Source organism: Etheostoma spectabile, chromosome 10 (assembly GCF_008692095.1).
Source record: "Etheostoma spectabile isolate EspeVRDwgs_2016 chromosome 10, UIUC_Espe_1.0, whole genome shotgun sequence".
Taxonomy (NCBI): Eukaryota; Metazoa; Chordata; class Actinopteri; order Perciformes; family Percidae; genus Etheostoma; species Etheostoma spectabile.
Window position 1 is genome coordinate 6479894 of NC_045742.1, and position 12011 is coordinate 6491904.

The window sequence follows — 12011 nt, forward strand, 5'->3', positions numbered from 1 at the left end:
GCCTTCTTCTGTCCCCCACCACCTCCTCTTCCTCCTCCTCCCCATCCAGCTGCAGTACCTGGCACCTGTGAACTCCTTTGCACTCACTAATAATGCTCAGGAAGATACTCTCTTAGCTCTGATCCACTCTCAGTGACTGCAGAGGGCCACAAACCACCACAGAAGAAATATATTGCTTTGATGTAGAGCTTTATGACTGCTAAGTCTGTATCAGAGCAGGCAAAATGCGGGTGTAATCATTCTTCTTATGTATTAGCGTAGCATATTCATTACTTCTAAGAGACTAGAACAGTCCTTTTCCAGAACTATTTGCCATAAATGATGCCTGTTGGTGGGTCACTGCAAAGGCTTTTAAACTGATATATGCTGCAATGTGGGAAATAAACCAGGAGTTTTCAGCTTTTTTGACAGGTGACCCCATGCTGAGGTCAAAAAAATGCCTGTGGCCCCTTATTGTTTATTGCACCAAGGAATAAAACATTGCACTGGTTAAGAAATCACTAAAAGTGGGATTTAATGTTAAAACACGGATACTATATTCAAGAATTTCGGACCGATTTTTCATTTTTGCCCTTTTACATGGAAACTATTGCTGCCAATAGAGTCCTGAGCTTGAGAACTGTTTAAAGAAATATCCAGAGTTAATACATACAACATCACAGTGACCACTCACTGACTCAAAGATATTTGCTTGTGGATGCTGTTTGGATAAATATAATTACTCAATTTTTGTTACTCTGCCATCAGAGGTCACAGACAAAGATAACTTACTGTAGGGAGGAAAATATTGTTTTATCTGATGTTCTGGGTCAAGCCTTCATAGCTGAGGTTGGATTTTGGGTCTCCATGCAAAACCAGCTAAGAGTTGGACGCCGAAGCGCTGTCAAATGACTCCTGATTTGACTTGCGGAGCTGAAATATCTTTTTAAACATCATCCACTACACGTACAATTTTCCTTCTCGAGGACACTAAAAAGGTCCAGATTGATCTTTGTAGCGATTATTAAAAAAGCCAGAAATATCCTTTAACTCCCAAATAAGACATACAAACACACATCTCTCAAAGCAAGAGAAGGAATTACTTTAAAGTTTCACCTTTGAGACAAGTTTCCTTCTTCCCACTTTCCTCCCAATGTTGGATTTTTAGGGTGAGGGGGAGGAGGAGAAGGGGAGTTACTTCTGCCCTCGAGCCCGTCCCATCCCCTTCGCCTATTCTTCCTCTACTCCCTTGAGCGCTACTGAATGGCTCTGTGTGTTAAACAAATGGATCATCTTAACTTTTTGATTGAGTGAGCACAGACTAAAGGGAACTTGAAACCTAATCCTGAGGGGCACATAACCGCTCCACAAATGTTTGGCAGATCTCTTTGCTGGTCGAGGGGCGAGCAGAGACAAAGGTGACCTCGCAGGGGTTAACATTCGAGGGGGGGGATAAAAGAGCCGCCGGGATGCGTCTCGAGAGTGGATTACTGCTGTGTCAGGCTAAAGTGGCGGTGGCATTGTTTCTTTGGTACATATGGTATTGTGTAAAGAAAGTTGTACACTTAATAATATCTTTTAAAAAGAAGCATTTGCTCTGGAGACCCATAATTCATATTTTATTTTAAATTCTTTGTCAGAAAACCCCACAAATTTACAGAATGTTTTTGGTTTGCAATTTCCAGCTATTAGGATCAGTTATTTCCTATAATCCTTGATTTGATTAAAGAGAATTTAATGTTTGGTACAACTTATAATGGTGGTTGACTACTTTGTGGTGGTATATATGATGAAAAATATATTCATGAAATGTCAACTTAATAACCCCAATGCACATTGTAGTCTAGATATCTCAGTATTCTTTATGAGGCTCAGTGCTTGATAAAGCTCTGTGTTAGCTCCTCAATTGTAGAGCTTACAGTTTACACTGTTGACCATAAGTGACATCAACATATGTTCAAATGAATGGAAATCTTTAAGGGTGTATCTGAGTGGAAAGACGTATACTTAACATACTTTTTTTCTTTTTTTTTTCCAGCTCTACTTGTTGTCGAGACAGAAACCTTCGGGAGCCACATTCGAATAAAAGGAAAAGAGAGCGAACATTACATTTGCATGAACGAAAAGGGCAAAATAGTCGGAAGGGTGAGTAACTTTTTTTTCATTTTGGGAATATTATTAAAAAGGAAAACAACTGATCCTTCAATAGAAGCTCATGATTTTCGGCACGTTCTAGTATCAAAACAAAAAATTTCAAATGGAGCTCTTAATCCAGGCTCAATTGAACGCAGCCTCAGATCTGCTTTTTCCTGCTGTTTTTGTACACCCTAACAAAACCCCTTTGATAACTCACAGCCCTTCTTCCATTACGTAATCTGCCTACTCCTTTGACACTCGATCAGTCAATTACGGACTGCAATCACCACAATGCATTGAGAGACTAATGGTCACTTAGGAGGAATGCCATTGCAATTATATCACATAGTCACACCAGGTGGCCACAAGCGCGGGATGACTGCATGTGACTCTGCGGACAACCGCTGCGATATGGAAAAGAAGTTATTATTTGAAAACGTCAACTGTGGAGGCACACGTGTGATTTTGTTGCATTAATAACTCATGCTGTCAGCATCTGTGGGGCTGCAGAAATTCACAGACGTTTTCACTCTCTCATCATGGTCATCTGTTAGAAACATGCATTTTTTAGTTTTAGTTGCTGGGGCCTCATTTGTTTAAAAAATGTTCTTTGACTTCGTCTTTAAACCACCGAAAGATTATTTTAACAATCGGATAAAGTGACATTTAAATTATTGATTGCTGGTGGCTTTCAGCTTGCTTAATAATAGAAAAGAGTTGTACTGTAAATCACAGTAACCTTGGACTGATTCAATAAATCTCTCCAGTGTTGGCATCAAGATTTCCTTATCTCACAAATAAAAAAATAAAAAAAATTACACATTTTCTGACCCCTGTTGCTATGAAGACATGCAGATAGTTGAAATAAAGGACCTAGCTTTTGCGAAATGGCTCTTGAGATATTTACTACCACCCTATTTTCAAAGTTCAGCAGCACTGTGTTTTTCTGTTACATCGGATATTCCACAGGCCTGTGAACAGATTTCAGTGGAACTACTTTCTTCCAAAGAAAAAGTCTGTTGTAGAATAGCACATCTAAGGGTTTGGATTACAAATAGCATGCTGTGACCATATACAGAGCAGTATTCTCTAGATTTCAGTCAGTATTTAACATGTGTTTATTTAAATCACTTTGACTCCACACCAGCATGTAAAAAAATATGAAACCAAATTGTATTTATTTTCACGAATATTTACCTCAATATCTTGAAGCAATAATTGATGTTTTGGGAGATTCACTTTCTTGCTGAGAGTAGAGTTAGATCTTTTACTCATCTGTTAATTATGAAACTACACAGCAAGTCTTAATGCTAAACTAGGCTAAGCTAACCGTCTCAGACATGGAATTGATATGGAGTTTCTCTAACCTGGCAATAGACCAATTACACACAATGTCAAACTATTTCTTTACAACCATTACAACTGCTGATACGTGTGTGTGTGTGTGTGTGTGTGTGTGTGTGTGTGTGTGTGTGTGTGTGTGTGTGTGTGTGTGTGTGTGTGTGTGTGTGTGTGTGTGTGTGTGTGTGTGTGTGGTACGTTTAAAAGAATGAAAAGGCAAAACTCTATAGGAAGTAGTTGTATTACAATAGTGCAGTAGAGTGTAAACAAATGCAAACTTGTGAAAATTTGATCTTCGCCTCATAATCACAGTGAAGAAAAATTCATGTTCTCAACACAGCCAGGTTTTTAGACAATACTGTTAAATCCAAAGCGTTCATTCCAAAAGTTACATCGCTGAATACGTCTCTCTTTCTTCATCTGTTTACGAATGTACTGGACTGTGGCGAGCCACAAAGAGTGAGCTGTACCCAGCATGCCGTTCTGCGGTGTAACAGTTAGTAGGGATCCCCTCTCTATACACTGCACAGTGTGTACATAATGGACTACTAATATAATAACAATACTAATATGTCCCGTAGATCCCATGAACTCGCACTGGACACCGCACTTCCTTGGATCAGATACACCCGCAAAGTATGAAGTTGATTGGATAAACCATTGTTAAAAAAATATCATAGGAAATACATACAGACAGAAAAAGACGTTCCAATTTAGTTTAGTCCAAACGGGAAAATACAAAACACCAACAGAAGAGCCAACCATGCTGATCCCAAACACACTGATGCAAATCCAGATTGTTAGTTGAAAAACAGCTCATGCTTCTATGTTAATATTTCATTAATGTCCCTTTCCCCTTCTTTCAGCCTGATGGAAGGAAGCAGGAATGCGTCTTTGTCGAGGAATTCCTGGAGAACAACTACACAGCTCTTGTGTCGGCCAAGTACAAAGGATGGTACCTCGGCTTCAACAGGAAGGGGCGGCCCAAGAAAGGCTCTCGGACCACGCAGAGACAACAGGAAGTCCACTTCATGAAGCGCCAGCCGAAGGGCAGGCCGGACCCTCTGGAGGAGTTTCGTTTCACCACAGTCACTAAGCGGACACGAAGGGCTCGGCGATTAAAACCCAACCCCAAGAGGAACTAATGGGACCAATGTGACAGCACTAATTTTCCTCGAGGGTGGGGGGTGAGGGGGAAAACAAAACCGTAACTTAAAAACTCAAGCTTCTTGTCTTAAAAACAATCACCTTAAAGACTTCACTTCTGTAAAAGAAAGACAAAAGACAAAAAGAACAAAAAAGTCAAAGATGTTCTATTTTTGTATTTCAGGATGACTGACTATTTCCTAACTCTTGGATTCTTCTGGGTTGATGTCATTGTGCTAACGTGTCTGTCTTGTTATTTATACTGGATAAACTAAAGGACCTCTGAAAGTATTCCTGTCGCCGTCGTCCTCCGTTAAGTTTCAACTGCAAGCTGAAGATGTACTTTTTTTTGGGAGAATGGGGGCTGAAGCACGAGCTGACGCGATGTTATAAAAATCAGCCAACTAGAGATTTATTGGAATACCTGTCGGTTTTTGTTTGTGTTGCCCCTGACAACGTGGATCCCATACTTTCCACTGGAATCAGACACCATGGAGATGAAACGGAGAGAGGTGGCAGTCACAGGTGACACTGGGCTGCTGGGATAACTGTAGCTTTGAGTGCAATATTTTACAGGACTCTCTCTTTCTCTTTCTTTTTTCCATATGTCTCTCAACCTCGGCTCCACTCGTGGCTCCTGGAATGTGCTGAACCCTCCGAGTACTGTGTGCGATTTCCTTGACATTTCCATGCAGCCTGTGATTCAGCTAAAACACGACATGCTTTGACTAGTCGGGCACCAGCCGTGGCTTTAGTCTTGTTTAAACACCTTAAAAGATAACAATACAAACAAAAATATGATGTGATTCATAATTCCACAAAATCTTCCAACTTCATCACATTTGGGCGACGGACGTTAATCCCTCTTGTCTCCCCTTGGATTCACTTTTTAACAGCTCTTCCTCACGTGTGTTAAGTTGTTCCAGGAGAAGATGCCTTGATTCTTTGAGCGTGAGAGAGCTAATATTTTGGGCCTGGTGATGAAGACCTCCTCTACCTCCTCGGTCTTTTTGTTTATCTTTACCTAGTATGACTGTCTGTGTTCAGTTAATCTCAAGAACCTTTCAGTAGACACCTTTTTTTCTTTTTTTTTTTCTTCTTGCCCCAGATCATCTTTTGACTGTGAGCTCATCTTCGCTTTTTTCACTCTCGCTGGATGCCTTTGGGAAAGCTTATCCTTGTGCTTGTTTTGTCACACCTGCGATCCACAGACAGGGAAACTGTAGCTCTGACCACCCCCGATCACTTCCTTAATCCACATTTGACAATTTAAGACTTCTCCTCAGAAACCCAGCTGACCAACAGGATTATGGGATTGTTTTCAGCGACGTGGTAGAGTTTGTGTCTGTAACTTAAAGGGAAAAATGTCTGCTTCTATCATTCCTTCTCTCATTGACTCCAGCCTCGTTTCACCAGTAGTATGTACTTACCTGTCTGCCGGCAGGTTTTTGTATGAGTTGCTACTAACAACATGACACATTTATGTTTTTTTTTTAAACAAATGTAAGCAAAAATAATTTTATGACTATTATTAAGATATTTATTGCCTCCCTTTGTAAATAAAATGTGATAAGTTTTATTTGGCCTCTGTTAATAAAATGATGACTATATTTAAAAAACAAAAAAGCAAAACTATTTTATGTCTTTATTGCACTGTGGAGAATGGTAAAAGCACCTTTATGTCCTAGTTTAGACTAAAATGTTATGATGTGCACGTTGAATATTATACTGCCTTAAAGAGAAATGCTGCAGGTAGCGATTGTACATTCCCTTCTCTGCATACTGCCAAGGTATGCATTTTTATATACAAACTCAAAGTGTGAGGACTGCTTTTAAGGTCATTGGTTTTTAAATTGAGAAAGGCCTATTGCAACATCCCTGAAGGCTTTTTATATCACTGTGAAGGGCAATAAGAGTTCAGGGTTGGTGCTTTTTTTAAACATTGATATCATAACAAGTATTTTTGGCAAAGAAAGTCACATTTTATCTTTGTATGTGTTCTTTTTTTTTCAGTGTCAAAAAGTAAGATATACTTGTATTAATGGCATTGGATTAAAGGTTGCATCATAAACCCAACCCAGCTATGGTGAGTGGCAAAAAAACACAACCCAAAAGATAAAATTCATTTTTATTTGTTGATATTCAAGAAGATGATCGGAGATGTACCTTTGCTAACCTTTCCCGTACTTAAAACGCACTTCCTTTGATGTAAAAGCTCCGTTCTCCAGACCAGTAAACACGCAATATTTTAGACATTTTTCCGTCTTTTAAAAGTGCTAAAGGAATGTGGAGTAGCATGTCTTATAATGCAGTGGGCTGGAATGATGTTTACAGTAACCGTCAGACTGAAAGATGGCGGCTTTGAGGGAGAAAAAAATACTTTTGTTTAAATTCCTAGCGATGCTATCAGCCCCCTCCACTCCGGTAGTTACCTCCAACAGACCCAGAAGTCCCCCGTTCCGTCATGGGATTTTGGACGTCTGGCCTGCTTTTAAAGGTGGAAACATAGTGCTTGATGTGTGACCCAGTAATTCTCCATTAACATAATGGATCATTGCTGAAAATCCTGCTTGTCTGGGGGGGGGGATGTTTTATCCCCTCCCCCCTCCCTTACATGTTTTATGTCCGTTCATCTTGTCATCTCTTTCAACTGCTTATTATCTCTCTCTGTGTAAGAATGATAGTATTATTGAGAGGGAAAAAACAATATCCTGCAACAAGCAGCAATCACAGACAAGAATATGTATTACATGTGTTCTAGTAACAAGGTGACTATCTAAAATGGTTAACATTGATATAAAAATAAATACTTTCAGGGCACTGTTTCTCCCGTATGAATTGTTAATGACAAATATTAAGTGTTGTGAAGAACTTGGAGTTAAAATCATCCTTGGCCGAGACTTTCCAAACCCTCCAAATTCTATATACGCGAGCAAGAAGCGAAGCTTTTCTTTTTTTTTTTTTCTAACCACATACTTCAAACTTGACCAAGCACAGCCAAACTGCATCTGGGTATATTGACATTTAAACGAGCGCCGAAGGTTTCCAACGTGTCGGCTGATTCGCAATAAGGAGACGACATTTTGCATAAGCCTCCCGCTAGGCTTTTCTCTGACTCAACCTTTGATCATTGGAGGCTAGATGGTCTTGGAACTGGACCAATAACTTCAAAATGAAACATAGAATTCCCTTTTGCAAAGCCCAGCCCCTTTTCAAAGGAGGTGGAATATTTCATTGCCAAGTAGTTTATATTCTATTATTAGAAAATCTCAGCACACTGGAACTGCACAATGGATACAGTATGACCAGAAAGCAGTGTCAATGTAGAGAGAAACGTTGTGGTTCTGCGTGAGTTACACAAATTTCAGTGGAACGACCAAAAGTGGTTCTTTGGCCTCGAGATCAGCAACCACACACTTAACAACCAGCCCTGTCAACAGAAATTTGTTCTGTTCGAGACATGAAACAAGTTTTGTCTCTCTGAATATTACTGAAATTGTCCTTCACGGTCAGTGAAAAACAAAAGACGAACGCCAAACAAAATAGAAAACAGAGTTATAGCTGTAATATACCTTGTGCCATTGAATGTAGTTTCACGCCACGTCATTTACTGTGAAAACAGGATTGCTGCTGCCGCCCTTCTAACTCATGCTAAACGCTAAACCACAGTCGACTGGTCGCCTTTTATGACTGACAGTCACTGAGTGTTTCCCTTGTGGATTTCACAAAGTATTTTTGAACACATGGCTGAGTTGTGTTTTTACAGGATTACAAATGTGCTTACTGTACATACAGTTTCTGGAAAGCCAGACCTCTTCTGTGTTCTCCTCATAACAACATGTGGCCAGCGAGTTATGAATAAGGGTCAAAATAAAGGGCAGTAGGTTTAGTGTCGCCACCTTATTCAATCTTATTTCAACTCAACGTGAAATAGTTAAAAAGATGATATTGTTTTTATTTAGACCCAATGGTTAAAGCACCAAACTGTAATGTGTCTGAACACAGGAATAAAAAGTATTTACCTTGGAAAGTTTTTCTTTGAATTTCACCAGGAATTTGCATCTGCATTGATCTGCCTATCATAATTACACACATGCGTGACAGCAGACAGAGTTAGATATTGACAGCTGACACAGTGACATTAGTGGCAGCAGCAGTAGTCTGGATGGAAGACGGTTTATTAACTGAATGAACCCCGCCGCCGGATTTTCCGCTTGACGTTTCTCGCCTTGCAAAACTCTGTTTGAACAAACCTTTGAGCTAGCAAGCTACATGCTGAAAATGGCAGCTTTTGAAGAACATTTGGCTTGGTTCTTTTGAGGAATGATTGTAAAGATTTACCAAGAACATGTTTATGGCATGTACTCGCTATACTGCGATGTTTTGGGAGCGATTGGTGAGGATTGCTATGGATGAAGTACACACGGCAATGCACTGGTTAGAGCAAATGACGTTTAACCATGTACCCAGCTAATTTCCCAGCGTTACTATATTGTGTGAACAGTTCCTTTCCGAGAACATTTTACAAATCCATCACTGCTGCGACCGGAGCCCAAGACGATAGGGATAGTTTCTCTTCCTCCCATCCAGGAGTGTATGGGTGGAGGGGCCAGACCTTACTCTGCAGCGCTGTGGAGATAGGTCTGGTGATGTAAAACTACAGCTGAGCATAGACTGTATATATATTAATAATAATGGTAAGCTGCACTAGTTGGAGCAACTGTATGGCAATGATAGCCAAGGGGCATTTTTTTTAAATTCAGCAAACACCTTTAGATGAGAACTTGACACGTGACAAGCATTGAGAGAGAATAATATTGGTCACATATAAAAACCTTTCAACTTATGCATTTGATGCACCTCAGTTGCACAGAGAGTAGCTATGTTTCCATCCACACGTTTTTATCTGAATTAAGTGATATCAAATAAAAAATGCCTTATGGAAAAAGTAAAATTTGATGACTGATTTCATGAATATCAACTCAAAGGAAACACGTTCGGTCTCTTAGGATTTTATATTATTATTTCTATCGATATACGGCTTATGTGATAAACGCTGATGGAAAATTAGCTAGTGATGTGCTTTTGATTGCAAATGGCATTGACAGTTTTGTTTATTATGGGCAGTCAGAGAAACTTTTCAGAAAGCTTAATTTCTCTTATTTTCTAAAATATTAAGTGATTAAACACAATGATCACATATGGCACCAAAGATGGGGACAAAAGAAAAACCTTTCATTCACACTGATATGACTTTTACCTGCAGCACAGTCCTGTCTGTAATGTTGCAGGAAGAAAAGGGCCCCACGCTGAACCACAGAAACCTCATGTAAACATACATAAAAACGTCATCTGTTTCTCTCTCTCTCTCTCTCTCTCTCTCTCTCTCTCTCTCTCTCTCTCTCTCTCATGTACACAAACACAAACAGACACACCAGTCAGGCCTTGTCCCATCAACAGATGCCAGGTGACACAGCTCATTAACTTCTCCTTTCTCCTATTCTTTTGGTTCCTCATTGTCTTGAGATATGAGATGGGCCTTTGTTGAGAGTTTTGCCCCCTTTTCTCTCGGCCAGGCAGGGCCCATAATTAGTGCTTTGCGCTGGGCGTACTTTCTCACAGGGCTACGACACAATTAATCAGCACTTTCCCACCAATGGGCAGAAGCTGCTTGATTCTATGAAGGCCACATTTTTAAGTTGTGATGCCTTTTTCCAGTAATGGAAATATCAGGACACAACAATGTTTTTTTGTGAAGAGATGCTACATTTGTAGGAAGACAAATTAATGGATGGATGTCTTTGAAAGTACTTGTTATGGTTTGTTTAAGTCTGCATAAGTGCCAGATTTAGAGGAGTCTCTTCCTTAAAACAAAGCAACAAGTGCTCTTAGGTTTGAGGAGGACAGCAAATCACATTAGTTTAGCACATGTTAAAACAATGCTGAGAAATATTTGCAAATGCTATTTGGCTCTGATGTGTTAGTGATGTATGGAGAACCTAGTTTGATTTGGTCTCTATCAAACAACATTTCTGTTGTTGACATCAAACTGATGGCACTATGTGTGCACTATGATTCTATTGGTTTCCAAATAGTTTTACGTCCTGGCCTTTCTTATTATCTATTGTTGTTATCTATCTGTTTATTTTCTTAAACATGTGATCTTTGATTGGTTATCTTCATAACCACAGGGCTGATTTGAAACTTTTAAAACAAGACTTTTAATGATTTTGTTTATGGCACCAAACAGATGAACAGTGACAACAAGATGTGTGTGTGTGTGTGTGTGTGTTGTGTGTGTGTGTGTGTGTGTGTGTGTGTGTGTGTGTGTGTGTGTGCGTGTGCGTGTGTGTGTGGTAATGAAAGAGAGAGGGAGAGGATTACATGGATATTTGTAGATGTGTAGATACCACTGAGCTGACAAATCGATCAATCATGCAATTTTAAATTTCAAATCGACCACAATGGGGGAATTAAAACAAAAGACTAAAACGTAAAACTGGTAAATTAGAATACTGAATAAAGAGAACAAAATTAAAAGAGACACAAATTTGAAAACACCATAGTGTATTAAAAGGACAAGCAAAATGTATAACAAATTTGTTCACAGCTTCTGACCAATCGTTTCAGAAGGAGCCAGAATAAATGTGGCTGACATGTCAAGCTGCTATCTCAGAAAAAGGCATTTCCTAATAAAAGGCTGCAAATCCTGATTAAAGAACTGCCTGGTAGCGCAACACAGAGTCACACACTTTTTTCCCTTAAGTTGAAACATTTCAACTTGGGTAGATGCGTAATGCGTAAATTTGCAATGCCGGTAGTGAATTTGCATCTTTGCATTGACTTTGTATGTAACCTTCATGCAACGTCTGAGCACACCTTTATAGTTAATACATTCATATCTTTAATACCATCATAAAATTTACAACGTACTTTAAAGCATCTTAATTTCCGTCAAATAATTCAACGATGAACACAAAAACTAGTAAATAGTCAACTTCCCAAGCTTTTTAATGCATTTCAGATGATTATAAACAATACACAATTACTCCCCTTTAATGTGGAACATGGGTTTTTCTATCTTGACAGGCAGGCGAGACATTTTGTAAAATGAGCATAAACTAATATGCAAGACATAAAACAAACATTAACCATGTTCAATTTACCAGAAATGGCATTTTGCAACAATACTAAAACTTGGGCGAATTATGTTCTTCTCTTTATCTCCTTTCATGTTAAAATTATTTTGCATTAGGTAAAACATCTCCACCAGTTTACAACCAAACTTTAATAAACTTGCAATCTGTTTAATCGTTTTACTTTCACGTTATTTTCAGGTGTGTTTCCTACTACGTAATCACAGTAGAGCGAATGAGTTTGTATTTACTTTTTTAAGACTTTGTGCTCAA

The 12011-nt window shown here is 39.2% G+C and overlaps 1 protein-coding gene across 3 annotated transcripts in view; it reads left to right on the forward strand.

The window, feature by feature from the left end:
- The window catches only part of fgf24 (fibroblast growth factor 24), a 14393-nt gene extending 8165 nt beyond the window's left edge, over positions 1-6228 (forward strand). For all 3 annotated transcript variants that reach the window (XM_032527400.1, XM_032527398.1, XM_032527401.1), the window contains 2 exons: positions 2018-2124; positions 4323-6228. In XM_032527400.1, coding sequence (XP_032383291.1) covers positions 2018-2124; positions 4323-4601 — 386 coding nt within the window. In that variant the 3' untranslated portion in view covers positions 4602-6228. The remainder of the gene's footprint in view (positions 1-2017; positions 2125-4322) is intronic.
- Positions 6229-12011: the final 5783 nt, after the last annotated feature.